The 23,165-nt window shown below is 43.9% G+C and overlaps 1 protein-coding gene across 1 annotated transcript in view; it reads right to left on the bottom strand.

Moving 5' to 3' along the window:
- Window positions 1–22,376, bottom strand: part of MEX3C (mex-3 RNA binding family member C) — a 45,853-nt gene extending 23,477 nt beyond the window's left edge. The window contains exon 1 of the mRNA XM_020811053.3: window positions 19,346–22,376. Within this exon, the coding sequence (XP_020666712.3) occupies window positions 19,346–21,329 (1,984 nt within the window). The 5' untranslated portion in view covers window positions 21,330–22,376. The remainder of the gene's footprint in view (window positions 1–19,345) is intronic.
- Between the last annotated feature and the right edge of the window lie 789 nt (window positions 22,377–23,165).

Genomic DNA, 23,165 nt, shown 5'->3' with positions numbered 1-23,165 from the left:
TCTTCTGGACAGGATGGCTGGGTTGGGAGTTGGGGGCACCGCTTTACGGTGGTTCCGCTCCTTCCTGGCTGACCGTGTCCAGAGGGTGGTGCTGGGGGACAGTTGCTCTGCCCCATGGCAGTTATGTCATGGGGTTCCTCAGGGCTCAATACTGTCCCCCATGCTGTTCAACATCTACATGAAACCGCTGGGAGAGGTCATCAGGAGGTTTGGGCTGAGGAGTCAGCAATATGCTGACGAAACTCAGCTCTACCTCTCGTTTTCCACCAAGCCAGGTGAGGCAGTTTCTGTGCTGAACTCGTGTCTGGACCTGATAATGGACTGGATGAGGGTTAATAAATAGAAACTCAATCCAGACAAGATGGAAGTGCTGTTAGTGGGTGCTTCACCAGACAGGCTGGAGGGCCATTTCCCTGCCCTGAATGGGGTTACACTCCCCCTAAGGGACAAGGTCCACAGCTTGGGGGTGCTCCTGGACCCCAGTCTAACACTGGAAGCCCAGGTGGACTCGGTGGCCAGGGGCACCTTCCTTCAGCTGCGGAAATTATACCAGCTACGCCCCTACCTGGACGAGCGGAGTCTCATGACAGTCACACATACACTGGTAACATCCCGCATAGATTACTGCAATGCGCTTTACGTGGGGCTGCCTTTGAAGACGGTCTGGCAACTGCAACTGGTCCAGAATCGAGCTGGGTGGCTGGTGAGTGGTGCAGCCGCCAGGGAACATATCAAGCCGATTCTGTATAAGTTACATTGGCTACCAGTTGCTGCCTGGGCCCAATTCAAAGTGCTTGTTTTGACATATAAAGCCCTAAACGGCTTGGGCTCTGGATACCTGAAGGACCGCCTCCTTCCATATGAACCTACCCGGCAGTTAAGATCTAGCCAGGGGGCCCTTTTGAAAGAGCCGTCCCTTAAGGAGGTAAGAGGGACGGCTTGTAGACAAAGGGCCTTTTCGGCAGCTGCCCCCAGACTATGGAATGCCCTCCCGACTTGAGATTTGTCTGGCGCCGGCGCTGATGACATTTCGGCACCAGGTCAAAACATTCCTGTTCCAGAAGGCTTTTAATTGAAATAATATTAGTTGTGGGTCCGATGACAATTTTAATATATATTTTAATTGTATTTTAATTGTTCTAAATTGTATTGCATTTTAAATGTTGTAAGCCGCCCAGAGACCTTTGGGTAGAGTGGGCGGCATATAAATTAAATAAAATAAATAAATAAATAGTGTCCAGAAAGAGACAGGAACTTAGGGGAAGAAATGATCATAGAGAATTAGTATTTGCAAGAATCTGTTGATGATATTAGATTACCCAGATGATGGCGAAATCTCTGATCTATATTTATGGATGTTTTATTTTTATTGTCTTTTACTTTGTTGTTTTATATGTTTGTATGTATGAATAATAATAAAATTAAATTAAATTAAAAAAAAGAAAAATCAAGGGTGCAGCTGAAAACCTCCAGGGACTTAAAAAAAAAAAATTATATTCTTTGTTAAATCTTACATCCAAGTGAAAGTAAAGTCCGCTTGCCCTTTGTGTCTCAGAAAACTATTTAGAGAAGCTTGCAGCATGTGCGCCATTTTCTTTGCAGACTAAACATGACTAGAGGACATGTTTAATATTGTCAAAGAAGGCAACAATGGTATGGCAAGATAAAACAATATTTAATACTGACTGATGCTGATAGGTTTTGGACCAAAAGAGAACAAAAGTGGACTGGTCCTGCATATCAAATGCCACCCCACAAAATCTTGTGGGATAAAATGTTACTAAATCTTCACTGAAACGTGTCTGCACTGACTCATTCATACATAACTACTGTATTCTCCTTCCCCCAGCACCATACTTATTTTCTTAAGAAATAAAAATTCTTAAGAACTCAAAGAAAATGCATTTAAGAACATTTAAACAATAATAATTTTCCAGCAGTTATCAGGATATCCTAATACAGTACTGTACCTTTTAAATAGAACTATCAAGTTCTATCAAGGGACGTGGTGGCGCTGCGGGCTAAACCGCAGAAGCCTGTGCTGCAGGATCAGAAGACCAAGCAGTCGTAAGATTGAATCCATGCGACGGAGTGAGCGCCCGTCGCTTGTCCCAGCTCCCGCCAACTTAGCGGTTCGAAAGCATGCAAATGCAAGTAGATAAATAGGGACCACCTCGGTGGGAAGGTAACAGCGTTCCGTGTCTAAGTCGCACTGGCCATGTGACCACGGAAGATTGTCTCCGGACAAACGCTGGCTCTATGGCTTGGAAACAGGGATGAGCACCGGCCCCTAGAGTTGAACACAACTGGACAAAAATTGTCAAGGGGAACCTTTACCTTTACCTATCAAGTTCTATCAAGCAATAGTTTGAAAACACAAATCTTTTAAAATAGTAGCTGTGGGACCACTGTGATCACACAATTGTTCCTCAAGGGGAAGATGAGAAGACACAAGAATGTGGAAGATGGTGCAGAGGAAGTAGGAAAATAGTCAGAGGGGGTTTCAGAGAAACTGAAGGCTAGGAAGAAAGTGAAAAGGAAGACAGAGGATTCTGACAAAGAATCATTCATACTGTAAAACTTATGAGGTTCAAGAAAGCGATGTTCATCCTAAGGCTATTCACATGGTTGCCATTCCACAGATCAGGATATAGAACTGCAAGGTCCTTAATGATACAGCATGTAGTTTTTCCGCCATTCAAGACTTCCTTAAAGCACTGTACTAAAACATTGCAATCGGTGTGATCCTCCTGACTCATGTCTGGGGTTCGCTGTTCTCTAAGCTGCAGCTGCAGCAAACAGAAATCACAAAGAAAAAAGAATGGTATAAAGATATAAATGCTACAAAATGAAACTAATAGAAATACACTAAGAAATCATTTCCCACTCACAAGAAGGAAACCTCAGTGTAAACAGTTTTGTAAGCGGTGACCTGATGCAGACTGAGGTCACAATAGAAATGGCCAAAGTCCAACAGCCCAAATATCCTAACTAAGCACTTCTCAGCCATCATTTTAATCTCTAGGAGCTCTGCATCTGTCTGCAGCTGTGTAGACACATCACGCTGCTTGATAAAATGCACAGCTCATCTTAGCAGCTGAGTCCACTTGTTCCTTTCTACTAGGATATTTCACTTTGCACAGAAAAAGAGCATCAAACTAAGAAAGAGCTGTCTGTGTCACTGCAAATGCTGGGTAATGAGGTTCTGAAACACGATAACCCCAGACTGCCCTGCAGCATCTGGCCAGGAACAGCAACAGTGATAGTTCAATTCAAAAGCTGCTGATTGTTACTACAGTACTTGCCCTATTACCTTGCCCACACCACCACAGGACTGGTTGGTTTCCTTTAGTTTGCAGCCAAGTTCAATTCAAAAGCTGCTGATTGTTACTATAGTACTTGCCCTATTACCTTGCCCACACCACCACAGGACTTGTTGGTTTCCTTTAGTTTGCAGCCAGAACACAAAATGGAGCAAAAATATAGCTGTTTTAGAAGCTGAGAAACATCCTACATTGTTGGGCAAAAAGAAGGATGTATGAGTGACGAATGGAATCCTCATTTCTACCTTTCTGCGGAACAAGACATGCTACTGGAATTATTCATGCACCATAAAATGATACACAGTAGTCTCAAAAAGAAAAAAAATCAGTGTGTGGTTGATTGTGCATATTAACTAAGGCATTACATTAGTCTCCAATATGGCCTCTAAACAGAAAGAAAAGGTACCGTATTTGCTAGCGTACAAGATGCATTTTTTGGCCCCAAAAACATGCCTCCAAGTGTGTGTGTGGGGGGTTATTTTGTAACGCTGGGTGCACTTCATTTGGGCCAGGAAGGAGCTGCCGCCGTTGAGTAAGTGACGCGGGGCCACGCTGGTCGGGGAGGAAGGCAGGCGGGCAGGTAGGCAGTCGGTCCGGATGGAGGGAGGGAAGCAGAGCTGGCCATGCCTGAGCAGCCAGAGCCCGCCGCCCCGCGCCGCTGAGCCAGCGGCGCGCTCGCTCACTCGCCCGCCCGCCACCTGCCCGCTTCCCCTCCTCCTCCTGCCGCCCACCCAGCCGCTTCCCCTCTTCCTCGCCCTCTCGCTGCTGAGCCAGCTGCTTGCTCGCCCGCCTGCTTCCCCTCTTCCTCCTGCTGCTGCCCGCCCAGCCGCTTCCCCTCTTCCCTGCCCGCCTCCCGCCGGCCATGAACTTCCAGGGTGGGCCCGGGCAGAGCCCCAGGCAGCCGCCGCCGCCGCAGAGCCGTCCACTCTATATTTTGAGTGGAAATGTTGGGGGGGGGTCGTCTTATATGGCCAGTTGCCTTGTATGCCAGCAAATACGGTACTTGAAAACTAATATAAAAAAGAGACAACTACCTAACTCATCTCCTGAGAGGCAAGCATAAGCTGGTCACTTATGAATACACATTTTTACTTTTCATGCTTCACAATACACTAGTACCACTGTAACTACAGCCCTATATACAACATACAAGGAGGCCCTTGTCCCACTACTAGGGTTCACTACTCTCCATGGTACATTGTGGAACGGATCTCCTGTGGATATGGGCATCCGACTGTAAATGGATGAACATAAATGAGTAACTGCCACAGGACAGCTACTGATAAAACTTTCTACATGATCCACACAATGACATGAGAAGCCAGTTGCCTGGATGACATAACTATGTTAAAAGGTAAATGTGATCACCTGATGCTCCCCTACATGTTTGGTTTGATTTGTTAGTAATGTAAGGACAAACTTATTTCAATCAGCAAGAAAAAACTGTAAATTTAAGTGGTCTAAACCAGTGGTCTCCAAACTTTTGGGGGCCGCGGACTGGCTGGGGGGGGAACCGAGCTCCATGGGGGGCACATTCCGCTCGTGTGATGGGTGTGGCGCGCTTGCGGGGGGCGTGGTACGCTTGCGGGGGGCGTGTCATGCTTGCGCTCTGTACGTGAGAGTGATACCGCCCGCGTGTGTGTGCATGCATGGGGTTGGAGAGCCGTATCTGCGGCCCAATTCCGGCAAGCCCACAGACCGGCACCAGGCCGCGGACTAGGGGGTTGACGACCCCTGGTCTAAACAATGGTGCAGACTGGTCCATTAGGTGATATTTACAATCATAAAATTAACCTAACCTCCTGTTTTGTTACTACAGCTAGGCCTTGCATCTGTGTCACAGTACATATTTTGCAGGCTTTCCTTCTTTATATATACATTTGGGATGTCTTAAATATATACTATATAGCAGTGGTCCCCAACCTTGGGCCTCCAGATGTTCTTGGACTACACCTCCCAGAAGCCTTCACCTCCACCTCTGCTGGCCAGGATTTTTGGGAGTTGAAGTCCAAGAACATCTGGAGCCCCAAGGTTGGGGACCTCTGCTATATAGGTCTTATACCAAATAGATGTGCTAATTGTGGGGTTAGGTGTAAGAGTATGTGAATCTACTATCTATTGTACATTTTGTCCTTCCACCTTCCTGCTAGTGTTGATCTTTTGCTTCGGTCTCCTTCAGATCAACCCCACCCAGACAAAATAAATACAGCAAACAAAAAGTTTAAGTACATGACTGAACAGACTATAGCAATTTATTTTAATGAATAGAAAATGAAATGCCTGCATTTGACAGGTAGTGTGTAAATATTCATTATTTGAGAAAACATTAAATCAGTTCTTCATTTATATAGGAAAAGCTTGTTCAACTTGAAGCATCTGGCAGAGACATTACTTGTTGAGAAACTGACTACATGGCTTATTTAAGCACACCAATATTAATATAGAAATTTGGCATTTACATCTTTTTCAAAATATTTAAATAAAACCCCTAATTTTTTTAAAAAAACCATTCTTATGTAGCAAAAAATCCTACAACATTGCACTGCCCAACAGTAAATTTACAGGTGATTGTGTTTAACAGGGTCATGCTACAGAGATTCCATTTTTGGTACTAGGTCTACTAGACCCTTGTATGACAGAAGGACACGGCATTAAAGCAAAGGCAAGCATGAAATTCACACATAAAAGAAAAAAGTAGATTTTTGTTGGCTGAAGTCTGCTACAACAGCAGCAGCACTTACAAGGAATGGTCTGAACTAATAACATACAAACCTAGTACTTCCATGCCTTAGCCACAACCCCTCTGAAAAGCAAGCAAGCCATATCCTTAATATTTCCCACTAAATAAGGCGTGCCATTTTCTAGCTCTGTCTCCTTTCCCTGGTTTGCTAACAGTTTTAACACATAAGGTACTTATGCAAGATCAAAATTGTCTGTGCCACACTTAGTGGGTTGAAGGTGCTACATCAGAAATGATGCACAATAAAATTCTCACAACTACTCTCGCATATGCTAGTACAAAACAAGTCTGTGCTTGTCTCTAGAAGGCATGGATGTCAAGTAGCTATGATCAACAGTTCCAAATTGAAATCTGTGTATTTATAGATGACATTACTGAGAAGCAGCATGCAAGGAAACAATATCAAGACAGACTATAAAAGTACAGGCACATTTATAAAGTAACAATTTATCCTTAAGAGAACTCTCCCTCTTCACCATGCACTGCTGAAGACAAATTATGCAGTTCCAAATTAAGCCTGCTTGGAAGAAACACAAAGGAAAAGAAAACATACTGAAAGGGGAGCCATAGGCCTGAATCTGAGTAGTAATCCAACTAGCGTAGACTTATTAAGTCACTACAATTACATATGTGTTGATTCACTATTCACTGAATGATTCAGTGGATCTACTCTAGTTGGGATTAGCAAAATGATTTAGCCATGGCAATTACAACAAAGAAAGGTATTATTCTGGCAATCACAGAAGTTGAAGTAGTTTTTAATTATCAGTGTGTATATGTTAATAAAAAAAATCACACAGACCAAGAAAGGCATGATTACTTCAGTTATTCAGATTAGAGATCTCTGTTGCAGACTTTGAAAATAAGGCCAGAAAGGTTACTTGCCCTGTGAGGACTACCAGAAAAACAGTAGAGATCTCCATCCATTCTTGGGCAGGCTGCTGCATTCCCATGCTAGATGCAGAGGTAAGACCCTTCTTCCTTTGGCAGCTCACTTTGCTTTTATTGGAAAGGCTCAATGTCAGGCAAAGCACAATCTTGTATGCACAGACAGGGTCCCAGGTTCAGTTCCTGATCTCCTCAGCTAAAGAAAGTAGCACAACTTCAAGGAAGCCTGACAAAAATTGCTAGTTTTCAACTGCTAATGCTAAGTGAGATGAACTAATCCCTTATATTCCTGTTCCTAAAAACTGAATTGTCACCAATCTGTGTAAGGGTTCAGTGTCAGACACCAGGTTATACTGGCTGAACTAGTCTTACAATGAGTACTGTACATTATAAGCAAAGAAACACTCAGCTCCTCAACCGTAATTATACAAAATGAGGTGCGGCATTTCAATAGCAACTTTAATAGCTCTTCATGACTCTGACTTAAGGGGGGGGGACAGGACACTGGACCAGGCCCACTGAATCAACAGGGATATAGTAAGGCAACATATATGCATTCCTTTGATGCAATGGGCCTTCTCTAACTTACAACTATATTTCAGCCAATATGTTTCTGATAAAAATAACTTAATTCAAAAAGAAATTACATTTAATCCAAACTAAATTTATATCATTGTTCTGTCTGACTTTTCTGTAAAACAAACATTATGGCAGAAAATATTTTTGCCAATCACCATGCTGCCCAATCAATGTATTTATCTTATGCTTTTCAAAAACAACACATCTTGCCAAATGGATGAATGCCAAAGAGTGTTTCCCACCAGGACAAGATTCTGGCTGGACCATATGGAAGTTAAAATTTTGAAGCAAAGAAGGAAGTTCAAAGAATAATTAAGGAAAATGGGGCAATAAGATAGATACAGAACAAATTTTCTGTGAATGTGAATAAATTTAATCAATGCCGCATGTAATTTATGCCCTGCCACGTGTACAAAAAACATCTAATAAACGGCCAAGATAACGCTATTGAAGTAGTGTGCTTCTGGTCAAAAACAGTCTAATCATTTTACTATTTTAATTTGTTTGGATTTTATTTATCTTTTATATATGTCCATAATTCTAAACTGTGCAATACTCTAACATGAATAAAGTAAAAGATGATTGGATAAGAGAAGCAAAGAACTAGCATATAACCACAGGCACTAGTATCCAGTTGATGCCATCCTGCATTTTCCTGCAATCATCCATGAATTCCAAGCGGGTGATATCATTCTCCTATTTCACGCCCAATTAAAATGTGTCGAGTTCTAAAATCACTCACATTTATAACTGCATCAAAAAGAGAAAAAACCCTGTGAGCAATCAATTTCCATAAGAGATCTGCTCTGAAATAACTATCATTCTTTGTTTAATAAATGTTTCAGATATTTGTTACAGTCCAGTCCTCTACCCAGCCCTGACTGAGACAAGATGAACGGGCAAGGGTGCTTGCTTTCCTGCCACACAAGGTAATGCACCACACTTTCTCACTATATGAATCAGTCAATAACTGTGATGTGACCTGTGATCCTTAGCCACCTGAAAATGATTCATGAAATTAGCCAAAGGGTTATTCTGTTATTTGGGGTTAATTGTGGACCATTGTTTTTACCCTCCTCCTTCCAAGCTCTGCAATGCCCAGTCTGAAGAAGAGTTCTGTGGGACCTGATAGAAAAAAAGTTACGGCACCTAAAGACTAAGTGATATATTTTAATGTGAGCTTTCGTGAATAGGTCTACTTCCTCAGACACCTGACTTGTCCAAAAAAAGTTCACATTAAAATATAACAGTCTTTAAGAACTACTGGATAGTTAAGTGGTTGAAGCCTCTGGCTGCAGAGCCAGAGGCTGGGAGTTCAATTCCCCATGGTGCCTCCTTGACAGGGGCTGGACCTGATGATCCATAGGGTCCCTTCCAGCTCTGCAGTTCTAAGATTATAATTATGAGATGTCACAATGTTTTTGTCCTCCTTATTTTTTATTTTTATTTTGTTTTTGCCCGATACGGTAGCACAAACCAACAGGGTTACTTCTTTTAAACATGATTTTGTTTGTTTGTCTGGCTATGGAAAATACCCAGAATAGACACCTTGGGCAGGATCTACAAATAGAATAAGGAGATTTACCATAACTCAAGGCTACATCACTGCTAGGTAATACTCTTAATTTGACTTCAACTAACTGCTTTTTTAAATACTTGCCAAATATATTTCATACTCCACGTTTTCTGATACAAGGCTTTCCATGTTTCTGGATGCTTCAACTCGCAGCTAAACAGAAGCTGTATGCTTCAATGGAAGGAGACAGTGGAGGCATGAAATGCCCAGCAGATCTCTGTAGAGACACTCCTCACACAACAAAATCTACATCCTTGAAAGGAAACCTGATTATTCTCAACCAGTTCTGCAAATTTTCACCCTCCATTCTGGGATTCTTAACAACAGAAATTGAAGTCTCAACATCTGGCCAGGATGAATTTTGGATTTTTTGTTTGCCCACCTGCATTGCACTGCACCACCTGGCCTGAAGAAGTCCTGTAGGAAAGGAAAACTTGCTTTTTTCTGAAATTTGGCTGGTTTAGCAGCACACTTTTAAGTATCTAGCTGTGGTTTCAGAGGTTGGGAATTCAATTCCCCCCTGTGCCTCCTGCAACTGAAGCCAGCCTGTGTGGCCTTGGGTAAGCTGCACAGTCCCAGGACATCATTTTCTATCCTTTATCTGGAAAACCCTGAAAAGGGTCAGAATTGACTTGACCGCACATGATTATTACTAAAAGAAATTACTCTCACTTGTAAAGATCTGAACAAGGACCCTCTCTCTCACTCACTCACTCTCTCTAATCTGAGGTGGGGGATTTGAATTGAACTTCTTGGTAAATGAGTTTTGGGAGAGATTATATGTGTTTTTATTTCTGAGCCAATACAGTGGGAGTCATGGGTGGTCATCTGTTTTTCAGTGGTTGTGAGTAGACATAATTCCTCGTTATAAAAAGTGTCGGGGTGTCTTGCTTGCAACCACTGGAAGTAGGGAAGGAAGACTGAGGATTACCCAAATCCCCCTTCAGAGCGGCTGAAAAATTCCTGACTGCTTGTGAATGTGTTTCTTAAATCTATCCCAAGAACTGAACACTATCTTTGAATCAAATTCCTGTTTTTATAAACAAATCCTTACAAAACTAGAGAAATAAGTTCTGAAGTACTAATTACCACAAATAAGGATTAAAAAATGTCAGTAATTTTCTTTAGAGTTCTATACTTCTAAAAAAAATATTTTCGTAGCAGTAACAGAAATACAGTGGTGCCTCACACAACGATGTTAATTGGTTCCAAAAAAATCAACGTTGTGTGAAACATCGTTCTGTGAAACACCATTTCTCATAGGAATGCACTGAAAACCGGTTAATCCGTTCCAATTGGAACGGATTGCCATCGTTCAGTGAAAATCCCCATAGGAAACATCGTTGAGTGAAACAATGTTTCCTATATTGGAATGTATTGAAGCCGACTCAATACATTTCAATGCCTTTGCGAAGTCCTTTTTCGCTCCTGTAAAAGTGTCTTACAATGTTTGGACGCTGTTTTAAATGATTGCAATGGTTAGTCCACCTCCTGAAACCTATGCAAACTGATTTTGGTGTTGTTCTGACACTTCGTTAATTTATGATGATTTTTTGTTTTTTCTCCATAGGAAACCATTGGATGGTCTGTCTAATGGTTTCCAATGGAAAAAACAAAAAATCATCATAAATTAACGAAGTGTCAGAACAACACCAAAATCAGTTTGCATAGGTTTCAGGAGGTGGACTAACCATTGCAATCATTTAAAACAGTGTCCAAACATTGTAAGACACTTTTACAGGAGCGAAAATGGAGATCGTTGTGTGAAAATCCCCCATAGGAAACATCGCTGTGTGAGGCAGCAAATTTAACAGAAAAAGGCATCGTTGTGTGAATTCATCGTTGTGTGAGGCACTCGTTGTGCGAGGCACCACTGTAGTTTCTTTTCTGAAAACACAAAACAAAAGTAACACTGAAATAACATTGGGGGATAAGAAACAAGAGGAACGATGGCAGTGTTTTGGGGGAGTGAGGTTTTTTTTGGTAAATTATTTTATCTTTCTTTACTTTTAGAATCAGAGAAATCTTAGGAGAGAAACATATTCTTATTTCATTAACGAATCTGTTTCCTTCCCATCTATTCAAAAGCTCAAAACCAAATATAGTGGCCGGTTTACTGCAATAGCCCTGTATGGTGCAGTAGGCCAAAGGTTATCCTGTAAGATTCATGGTTGAAAGGTGATCTGAAGAACAATTCTAACCATTACACCAGAGGTCCCTCAGCCTATGATACCCTTCCAATTCAGGCAGCAGAGTGGCCAAAGACTGAGGTTGTTGGTGGCATGTGTCAAGTTGGGCCCAACATATGGCAGCCTTCCAAGGTAAATGAGATATTAAAGGAGTGGTTTTAGTGGCAGTGAGTTTCAATGGCTAAGCAGGGATTTGAACCCAAGCCTCCTGAGTCCTAGTCTCTCATGCAGTCCATTACACCACAATGGGTATCATGAACACAGGTACTATTTGTTTATTTATTACATTTATATTCCACCTTTCCATTACAAAGTAGCCCTCAAGGAAGCTTACAATCTTCATAAAAGGATAAAAACAAATATTTTGACCATAAAGTAATAAAATCCAGAAATTTTGAAGCCGTGATAATTTTTTTTATTCTTTTAAAAACTAACCAATCAGGCTACTGTGAAAAATTTGGAGGTTTAATTTTGCTTTAAATTACTTTATGGTTTTAGTAAGATAAAAATGAACATAGCATGTAAAATACAGTGGTGCCTCGCTTAATGGGCGCTCCGTTTAGCGACGAAACCGCATAGCGACAAACTTTTTGTGATCGCAAAAGCGATCACATTGCGATGTTTCCTATGTGTTTTTTTCGCTTTGCAATGATCGGTTTGCCGTTTCGCTTACCGAACATCGCAAAGCAATGATTTTTAATAGCTGATCAGCGGTTCCAAAATGGCCACCGGTTTAAAAAAATGGCCGCCCGCTGTGTTTAGGGACGGATTCCTCGCTTAAGAGGCAAAGAAAATGGCCGCCATATGGAGGATCTTCGCTTTAAGGTCAGTTTTTTTGCCCATAGGAACGCATTAAAAAGGTTTTAATGTGTTTCTATGGGCTTTTTAAAACTGCATAGCGATGAAATCGCTTAGCAGCGATTTTTGCTGCACGGATTAACGTCGCTATGTGAGGCACCACTGTAATACTCTTTAGCATATACCAAACATTAAAAATATGGAAGTCTTAGTTTCATACAAGTAAAACTGCGCATATAATAATACTAGTAGTAACTATGGGGTGTAAAGTCAATTCTGATGTCATTTCAAAAGGCTTTCTTCTAGGAATAATGGGAAAGTCACGCAGCAATGCATAACTGCACCATCAAGTCAATTGTGACATGACAGTGTTTTTCAGGGTTTACCAGGTAGAGAATACTGAGAAGTGATTTACTATTTCCTTCTTCTGGGGACGCCATGGAACTGTGCAGCTGGCTCAAAGCCACACAGGCTGGCTCTACATCACAGAAGACACAGTGGGGAATTGAGCTCCCCACCTCTGGCTCCACAGCCAGATATCTAAACCACTGAGCTATCCAACCAGAATGTGCACATAACCAGTAAAGAATTTCTCTAAACAGCTATATTTTATGCTATCTATGCACATGTACCTTACCTTCTGCCATCTGGGAATTGTAGGAAAAATGAAAAGAGAAACCAAACATTTATGTAATAAACACAATAAAATTTAATATATGGACAAGAGAAGTCTCCCCCTAGAAGACGGGAAGCAGCCTCAGTGCCCAATGAAGTCCCTACTATATACAGTTCTCATGAGGGTAACACTAAATATTAGGTGCAGAAATTAATCTTGAATAAGTGCTGCATGTGTCTATACCATGCATATACCATATTTTTCTGTGTATAAAACAACACTTTTTACTTAAATAATTTGACAAAAATTGAGGGTTGTTTTATACACAGCAGCTTTCCCTGCCTTTTGCAAAGCCACAGAGCAAAGCAGCCGTGAAAGGGTGGCATGCTCGCATCCCTCTGATCCTGAGGCAGCCATGAAAGGGCTTCAGGACCAAAGGGGTGCAATCATGCAAATTTTCAGTTTTTCTAATTTGGGGGTTAGAAAAGGGGGAGTCGTCTTATACACTGGGTCGTCTTATAAACAGAAAAACAAAGTAAATTATTCTTTTCTAATTCTCCAGAATGGATTATATACCTTAATCTTCATATGACATAACAAATTTAATGTTGGGATATCAATCCACAGGGAGATGAAGAAATATATGCACATGATGCCCCCATCACATGAAGGAAGAAGGCCTAACCAATCCTGATTGCAAGTCAAATAATGTGCCAACAACATATTCTAATATATGTATAGTACTGTACTTCAATCTGAAAAAAACATCTGCTATCAAGATGTGTAATTAACTTGCTTGATTGAGTTATCCAATTTTTTTTAAGTCACTACTTTTAAGTCACTATCACAAACGGCAATCTTAAGGTCCATCTGGAATTTGTTGTATATTAAGGCTGCCTTCGATTGCTAATCACTCAGCACAGCAAAGATTTCTACGCTGTCTTTTTTTTTTAAAAAAAGTTAGATCATTATCACTGCAATGACAGTCCTCCCCCACCACACATGCTAATTAATTCCACTTCTTGCAGTGTGGATTCTACTGGAGGCATCATGAATATGTTAAGAAGGAGCCTTGCAGGATCAGAAGGGAACCATCTGGCCCAGTATCCTGTTCCCAACACCCGCAAGCCAGATGCCTCTAAGAAGGCCATAAAGTGTGGACATTAACAACAATGTTCCCCGCATCTAGTGTTCTACCTCGCTAAGGGAAGTTATATTCAACTAGCAGGGCAAATATTCTTTGACAGAGACATGTCCTCCTGAATCTGACTTGACGTATACCCCATCCCATCCCAACTATATGCACATCAAGGGAGTAGTTTAAGGAAAAAAGATTAATGAAATGCAAAACATTATGATAATTTCTTCATGAATATATTGGGATTTATATAATTTAATTTTAAATTTTTTTTTGCTACACAAAGAATACAAATTCTTATTCTTTACATTTATTTAGTATTTTCTACACCAAAGACTTGTGTGTAGGGAAATGATTTGGACACTTGTGAGCAAAAGACAAACTGACAATACATGGGGAACAATGAACAGTTTAGTAGGAAGTCAACTTAGACATTCAGACTTGGGATTTTTCCCCTTCTTGTTGTCATTCATTTAAGTCTACTAAATTATTGTTTAATGTTTATAAAAAACTTTAAAAAAACCAGAACATCTATTCATTTACCTTTCTGCAGCATTACTTAAGCTATATTTTTCCCAAAACAAGGAAATGTCAATCTGAGTGGGTAAGATTGAGTGGGTAAAATTTCTTATTAAAACTGAGAAAACTGAACTCTGATCAGATAATATTTTTGTACTGATTTTTTTGGAAGTGAATGTCTTTCTGATCATTTTGGTGCTGTATCGAAAATATGCTTCAAACATTGTCACTATTATAACCACCATATGGGAGAGATTTCTAGCAGTTTTGTGATAACAGCTAAAGGGAAATTGTGCTCAGTGAAAAAACTTTGTGGGCCTTTATGGGAACATTTTCACATATGGCCAGAAGTGGAGACAGATAACTTTTCTCAGTTTATTAGAACACAGAGTTCACAATATCTGAAACCTCTGTGACTGCAAAGCAGGAGTAAATTACAGGGGTGAGGTGCCTGGCTAGATTTGATAGCTCTGGTAAACCTCTCTCATCTTCAAGTAGGGGAGTTTTTAAAACATCCAGATCCCAGAAGTTCCCATTCTAGGAGTTCGACCTGCCAAACTGTGTTCACCTAGATCAGTGGTTCTTAACCTTTGTTACTCAGATGCTTTTGAACTGCAACTCCCAGAAACCCCAGTCAGCACAGTTGGTGGTGAAGGCTTCTGGGAGTTGCAGTCCAAAACTCCTGAGTAACCCAAGGTTAAGAACCAGTTACCTAGATGAAGGCTGGGTTGGACAGACCACGTTTGTGCCTAGTTTCATGCTGAAAAAAGAAGTTGCTTCTGGTGCTTTCTGGGAATTTTCACTGTGCCCATCCCTAATTAGGACTGCAGTGGTTGACAGAATAGTCTTCAAGCATCTCTATACAGGGTTATCCAAGGCAGTATTTCCTATACATTTGCTTTATCACCTTTAATAAACCTCTCCCAGCACCATCAATTGTCAGAGATGCTGAAGATCTAACAAGAACTGGGATCCAGGGTTCTCTTAGCAAGTCTTTAAACTAGAAAGAAATGACCTTCTGCCCTCCAGATGCTTAGAACTACAACCCCCTTAAACTCTAGCAATCAAAGGAAACTGCCAGGGATTATGGGAGTAAAAGCCTAAAACATCAAGAGGACACCTTGCTTAATTATTTCAAATACTTGCTTCCGAGACAAAGTATTTTTAAAAATCCACTACATGCATCTTAACTGTAATATTGTGAGATTTCATTGATAGAGCAAGTAAAGCTTTACTTGATCAACTGGTGGGGCTATCAAGATCAATTTTAATTAGTGAGAATGCAGCTCAGAGGTGAACATATTTATTTAAAGATGTTTTGGTTCTACTACGTTAATGTAACATGGAGTGAAATAAAAACAATTTAAAAATAGAAAAATTTCTTATAACAATGAATGGCGGCTACCATATATTAAACTGTACACTATATTAGTTGTTCTTTCTTATCTCAAAAGGCACATATATGAAGGTTTGGATGATATGAATTCAAATAAATTGATTAGTTGGTTAAAAGAAAGATTAATAATCAGTAAAGAGCCCTGCCAAATTAACTTATTGAAAAGCAACTTCTGAGGCATTTTCCAAACAAAATACAAACATGTGCTATAACACTGTAATTAAGTTAATGGAAATACCCTGTTGGGCGATCATAACATCCACAAGGAAATGATGACTTGACTTTATGACATCTTAAGCCATGTCACCACAAGAGGCATAATAGGAAAAACAGATTAGTTGTCAGAAACACCGTAGGAAGCAGAAGCTGAAATTGTAGAACAAGAGATCTTGCCCGACAAACATAAAAGAACCCATACAGCTTTCTTAAAACTGTTCTTTGTGAAACTGTTTTGTATTTTTTTTGCTTAATTACTGTCTAGTGGAGACATCAAATTCTTAAGCCAAAACAGTATAAATTCACCCCACTGAGTAGCTTCTCAGAAGGCAACTGACCATTAGAAGGGGCCAGTTATAAACTTGCCGGCAGCAACTGGCCCATGCAAGTTTCATATTCAGTTGTAATCAATGATGAGGATTTCTTAAATAAACCTCCCCAAAAGGACGAAAACATAACATAACCTTAATATAACTTAAACTTCATGTTAACATGTATGTTTAAAGCTTATCCCTTCATGAAGAAATGTAATAGACTTATTTCAACCTTTAATCCATGCCTCACAGGTCACTTCAGTCAGATATTTTCATGCACATTGCTCTTCCCATCAATTTCAGGATACTGTATTCCCAGACCAGAAAGGCAAGGCAGGGGAACAGTTTCAAAGGGGAGGAGGAACAAGAAAGCACCAGACAATTGATCTTAATGAGAGTGGATGAGAGAAAAGACTGACTGATTCAATCCTTTTATGTTGATACAGAATTTAAGAATATTTTATAATTTGCAATAAAAAGAGATGAAAATCATGTTACAAATTTAACTATGTTGCTCTGAAAGAATAGTTGTGCCTCATCTTTACTTCCATTCTGTCCTAAAATGACTCTGTCCATTACTTGCTAAGTAGCCCTTTGAAATAGCACTACCACAGAGTTATGCTTGACTCAAAACACTGATTTCTCACATTCTGTACTTTTGGGGATTATTCTGCACTCATAATTATGGTGCTGCGATCCTAAACTAATATCACTGTTCACACGTTATAGTGCACTTAGTAAATAGGTTTTGCCTTGGGAATTTGCTTAATTGCAACAGAAAGGTATCTTTCCAAATTTATCTCTGCCTACAATAATTTGTCACATAATTCCCAGAATCCTATTATAATCAGATAAACCAGAAGATATGTACAAGTGTGGTATGCAATCATTTCAGCTGTTTGTTGTATGCCTGGACACAGGTGAGGTGTGTATCTGGTTTAATACTTGGACATGTAGCAGATGACTACAAAACTGTAAAAAAAACACACCTTGCACAATTCTCTTTATACATGTGTATTCCACAACCGGATTCTGGCCAATGAAAAACTTTCCATGAAAGACCTCTCAGAAGCACGTAACTCTCTAAAGGGTCACACTCACACACATTTACTGAAGTAATAATTATAATTTAAGTTATTCCAGAACCAAACTCTGCACCCAAACCAGTAAATGACCAATGTCATGGATCACTGCTACCTGCTCTTTCTTCAAAGAACAAAAGACAGTGTGCACAGGATTATTCCATAACTATTCTCTCAATGAAGTTGAGCAGATGACTTGTATATGGTTTAATGAGGTTTTGAACTCGGGTCTCTCCAGTTCTAGGAAACAGAAAAGTACCATCACAACAACCCCTCACTTGGATATGATCTCAAAAGATAGATGCCACTAGCTATAATACCTTGGAAAAATCGGAGCTGTAAGCCAATATAAGTTTGGGATAGATTGTTCTATTCGATCTACTTTCTCTAGAGAGGGCTCATCTGTACAGCAATGTTGTTTCTATTGTTCTACCATTTTTTGCAGTGTATATGAACAGCTGATATCAGTAATTGCATTGACACCTAGGGAGGGGTATTTGTTGTGGGATGTCCTGGGTGCACTGGGTTGTCCTTGTACTGCCTGTCTGCTCACATCCAGAATTGCTCCCTCATTCCCAACATAGTCTCCTGTCTATATTATTTCCTCTCTCCCCGCCTACTTCATTTCCTCTCCTGTCCTCCTTGTTTTGCCCATCTGCAGGAGCTGGAGAGTGATCACATTAACATTGTCCTGAGACCCATAAGAGCAGATTCTGCACTGTAGAAAATCAGAGTATAACCAAACAAAAATATGCTACTACCTGGTGGTGGTTTCAAAACAAAACAAACACAAACAGGAAGCAAGAGGGGTTTTTTTTTTGTCCTGCTTTATGGACACTATAGTGTATTCAGTCCTGTGTTGTGTAGGCGCTGGGATGCAGTGCTGGTATAAGGGATGCAGGGAAAATTGGACAAATGCTCAGTGCTGATGGGCTCCGAGTCCACTTATTGCCCCAACACAAAGCATTCCTCTAAACTGCTCTTACACGACTTGATGACAATTTTGATTAATTAATCATCTCCCTAAAAAGTCTGACTCGGCTTTCTTTCTTCCCCAGTACTATCACCATGTCCATATATTGTTGCTGGCACACATCTGGGTGGGTTGACAACTTTATGCCCCAACACTATTTCCAGAAAATTCATTTTTAGGAAACAAAGCACCCCACAGACCCCAAATTATTTTCTCATCTCTGCCACTTAACTATTATTAACTGTGAAAGTTCCTGAAATAGTCTCATTCTCCCTGCTGAACATGCCCAGACCTGTCCAAAGACCTGCTGCATAACTATTTAATGACCTCCCATCTTTCCATCACAGCAGAACCAAAAACCATTACAGCCTTCTTTCTTTTGCAGGACACAAAGAATCAAATAGCCCTCCCATCTTTCAGGCTTCCCCCAAGTTCCTTTTCCATCCTTCCAAGCATCCCAACCCAATCCCTGCCTCCACCCATGTCTAGCGACTCTTACCACCTATCCAAAGTGCCTCCCTTTGTCAACTCCTCACCCATCACCCTCAAATCTACTTTCCCCACCCCTTTAATGCTACAGCTCTCTCAGGACACCGTGGCGATCCTTCTGTGCAGACTGAACTTCATTGTCGCCCTACCTGAGAGCATCCCATTCCAGCAGAACCAGGCGCCCCTCTCATGGCAACCCCTCACTGGGCTTTCTAAGCAAAATCTCATTGTCTTCTTTGGGTGCGATCCCGCCGCCCTCGAGTATGCATGGGCCAGCAGAAGCAGCAGCTGCCTCCTCGTCCTCCCTGGCCACCCCCTAATAGCAGGATCCACTGGATCCTCGGATCGTACCCTCCCCACCCCCAACACCCTCCCTTCCTCTGGGTTCACAGCAGGCTTTTGTGGGCGTGGTGCCGGTCTTTCCAGTCCACACCCGGCCTTCTTTTGTTGTTTCAACGCCGCCGCCCCCCCCCAATCATCCCACAACAAAGCCACCCGGACTCACTCACCCTGCCGGCCCACGATCTCGGCCACATGCTCGGAGCTGGGCACCGGGACGCATTCGGTGGTGTTGACGCTCTTCCTCCGCAGCAGCGCCGCCTGCTCTCCGTTCAAAACCGGGCCCGGAGGCATCCCGCTGGTCGGGGCCGCCGCCGCCACTCCTCCTCCGCTGCCGCTACCAGGAGGCCCGTAAGCTTGAGACAGCATCGCCGCCATCACCCCGGGGTGGACCTCGTCGCCGGGCCCGTAGAGCGCCCCGCCCAGCCCCACCGCCGCCTCCGGAGCCTCGAAGGCCGGGCCGGCGGAATGAGGCGGCGGCGGCGGCAGCAAGACCGACCCGAGCCCCGGCGGCAAGAGCGGGGGCGAGGCCGGCGAGGGCAGCAGCAACAAAGAGGCCGGGCCTCCTCCTCTTCCTCCGGGCTCCAGCAGCTCTTCTTCTTCCTCCTCCTCCTCTTCTTCGCCGCCGCCGCCCCCTCCATCTTCCCCCGGCGGCTCCTCCAAGTCAAGCTCCAGGTCGCTGCTTCGGCCCCCGCCAGGCGCCTCTCCTTCGTCGTCGTCGCCGTCTTCTTCTTCTTCCGCCGCCTCATGGAGCTCCCGGGAGGCCGGCGCCAGCTCGCTCCGGCGCTCCCGCAGGCCCAGGCCGGCGAGGCGCTCCCTCAGCAGCACCGTGTCGGCCAGAGACGAGGAGGAGGAGGAGGAAAGGGGTGGCGGCGGCGGCGACGGGTGGTGGTGCTGGTTGTGGTGGTGGTAGTGAAGGAGCAGGCCCGGCGGCGGCCTGGACGGCAGCAGAACCACCAGCTCGGGCGGCTCCTCCTGAGGCGACGGCGAGGCGCTGCCGCTCGGCATGGCCGGCGAAGGGAGCTCGGCTAGGCCGGGCGGAGGAGGTGGAAGCGGCGGCGGCGACAAAGAAGGGGGCGAGGAGGAGGAGGAGGAAGAGGAGGGCGGCGGCGACGCGCTCCGGCTACTCGGTCCTTGGCGACATGTTGCTGCCGGCTTTCCCTCAGCGGCGGCGGGGGCCGCGGTTCCCTCTTCCTCCTCCTCTGGCAAGGCCTGGGCGGTGGGCGTCGGGAGAGGAGGAGGGATGGTGGGCGTCCTACTGCTGCTGCTGCCGCCGCCACGGCCCCGACTCGGCTCAGGGCTTCTTTTGTTCCATGGCTGCTTCCCCCCGCCGGCTCCCCCAGCAGCAGCAGCGGCGGCCGCGGGCGGCGGCGGCGGTGGTGGCGGCGGCGGCAGCGGCGGCCCAGGCAGCTCCAGCCCCGCCCCGAGCCGGGCGATTGGGTGGCGGCCGTGTGGGAGCAGCAACGGCCGGCGCTTGGGAAGGGCTCGGCGGCGGCGGCAGGAGCTGGAGGAGGAGGAGGGAAAGGAGGCGGGTTCGGCAGCGAGGACAGCCGCCACGCCTGGGAGGGGAAAGAGGGCGGACGAGGGAGGGCGGTACGGGGCCCGAAGCGTCGGCAATGGCAGCAGCAGCAGGGGCGAGTGGCGGGGTTGGCGGCGGCACCTCCACTCCTTCCTCCTCCTCTGTGTTTCCCTCAGACGGCATCCACACGCGCGCCCTCCTCTTTTCAGCCCAATCTTGGCCGCCGGGAGGGAAAAGAGGCCGGGCGGGTCTCGGGATTGTTGGGTTGGCCTGGCGGGTATTGTGACGGGGGGGAAAACTGAGGGGACTGGAGACGACGACGGTGGTGGTGGTGGTGGTGATGGCGGCGGCGGGAGGAGGAAGGAAACGGCCCCCTGCCCTGCTTTGCCTCGGGGTCTTAGGGTGTGAGGGGAAGCGAAAGGCCCAAAGGGGTGCCCCGAAAGCTGAGGTAAAAGAGCGGGAGCGGAGTTGAGGGCGAAAAAAGCGGGAAAGGATGGGGGGGAGGCGAGGCAGGACAAAGAGAATCGAAGACAAAGAAGAGGGAAAAGGCTGCCTGAAAAGCGCGGGGGGGGAAGAGACAGGTGCTGGCTGAAAATAACAATAAAAGGAGCAGAAGAGAGAGAAAAGGCTAACATAAGATGTACTCCCAAGATGGTTTAGAGAGGTGGCTGAGCGCTGGCCCTTATTTTCCTCAATAGTAAAATCGAGTGGTTTGGGCGTGGAAAGTCCGCCAGAGCGACAACAAAGAAATCTCTCCACAGTCTCTCCAAAAGTGTGGGGAAAAATGGCCTTTTCCTTGGGTCTTCTGTTCGCAAGCGCACCCTCGAACCATCAGTTTGGGAGACTAGAGGTTGCAGAGGAAATGATTTCTAAAAAGCCACTTAACTTGATGCCCAGATAACCCTGGAACATGGCACATCATACTTTTCTTCAGGTTCTTACATTTTTTAACAGGCAGTTGCCCATCTCAGAGCAGCTTGGAATGAAAACGTGGCATTCTCTGACCCCCTTTTTTTGAGGTGTGTGTGTCATTGAAGATCAGCAGTGGAGTCTCCAAATGTTATAAGCTAATGGTCATTTCTTGTTGCGCTTCTAATTTAACATGCTTCCTACGCAGGTGGCTGGAAAAGGTTCTGAGGTTTAGGTTGTGACCACGTGGCATATAGTTTGCATTTTGGACCACTTGTAGGTGGTCCGTTGTGAGCTCATGACATATGAGGGGCATAGTACTACACCCTTACCTCAGTCGGTGCTAGCAGTAGGGCTGCTAAGGTTGAGGCTGGGCTAGAATTATTCCCTATCCGACTGAAAGGTCACTTTAGGGGAGATAGCTCCTGGGAAATAGACCCTTTTGGTGCAAATAGACACATGGCTTTCTTGCTGTCTAATTGCACCCTTACCATTTAGACTGCAATTTACTATCTCTTAACACTTCTGCTTTCCTCGCAATTAAGGTTATAAAAATATGACATGATCAGAATCCAATTGAAAATACAGTGGTGCCTCGCTTAACGGTGATAATCCGTTCCAGGAAAATCGCTGCTAAGCGAAAACATAGTAAAGCGGGGGGGGGGGGGATGCATTGAAACCCCTTCAATGCGTTCCAATGGGGTCAAAACTTACCGTCCAGCGAAGATCCTCCATAGGGCAGCCGTTTTCGCTGCCTGTCTTGCGAGGAATCCGTCCCAGAAAACAGCGGGGAGCCATTTTGTTTACCCGGTGGCCATTTTGAAACCACCAATCAGCTGTTTTAAAATCATCGTTTTGTGAAGAGTCGGTTTTAAAATCATCGTTTTGTGAAGAATCCCGAAACAGGGAACCGATCATCGCAAAGTGAAAAAACCCCATTTAGACCATCGTTTTGCGATCACAATTGCGATTACAAAAAGATCGTTGTAATGCGGTTTCGTCGTAATGCGGGGCAATAGTAAAACGAGGCATGACTGTACTAGCATAACTAATTTTTAGCTGCAAATTCCTGTTAAAAATCAGTGTAGGCATTTGTTGTCACATGCTGTGTGATACAATTGATGTGTGACAACAAATATGAACGTAAGAAGAGCCCTGCCGAATCATTCTATAACATAAAAACACAAGAAGAGTCCTGCTGGATCAGGCCAAAGGCCCATCTAGTCCAGCTTCCTGTCTCTCACAGTGGCCCCACCAGGTGTCTCTGGGAGCACATGAGACAACTAGATACCTGTCTCCTGATCCCCCTCCCCTTCATCTGGCATTCGGAGGTACCTTCCTTAAGCCTGGAGATTATACATCCCCATCATGGTTTGTAACCTGCAATGGACATTTCCTCCAGGAACCTGTCCAATCCCCCTTTCAAGGCATCTAGGCCAGATGCCATCACCACATCTTGTGGCAAGGAGGTCCACAGACTAACAACAAGTTGGGTCAAGATATATTTTCTTTTGTCTGTTCTCACTCTCCCAACACTCAACTGGAGGGAATGTCCCCTGGTT

Source organism: Pogona vitticeps, chromosome 2 (genome assembly GCF_051106095.1).
Source record: "Pogona vitticeps strain Pit_001003342236 chromosome 2, PviZW2.1, whole genome shotgun sequence".
NCBI lineage: Eukaryota > Metazoa > Chordata > Lepidosauria > Squamata > Agamidae > Pogona > Pogona vitticeps.
The sequence above is the reverse complement of the archived record's forward strand: the minus strand, read 5'-3'. Positions and strand labels throughout refer to the sequence as shown.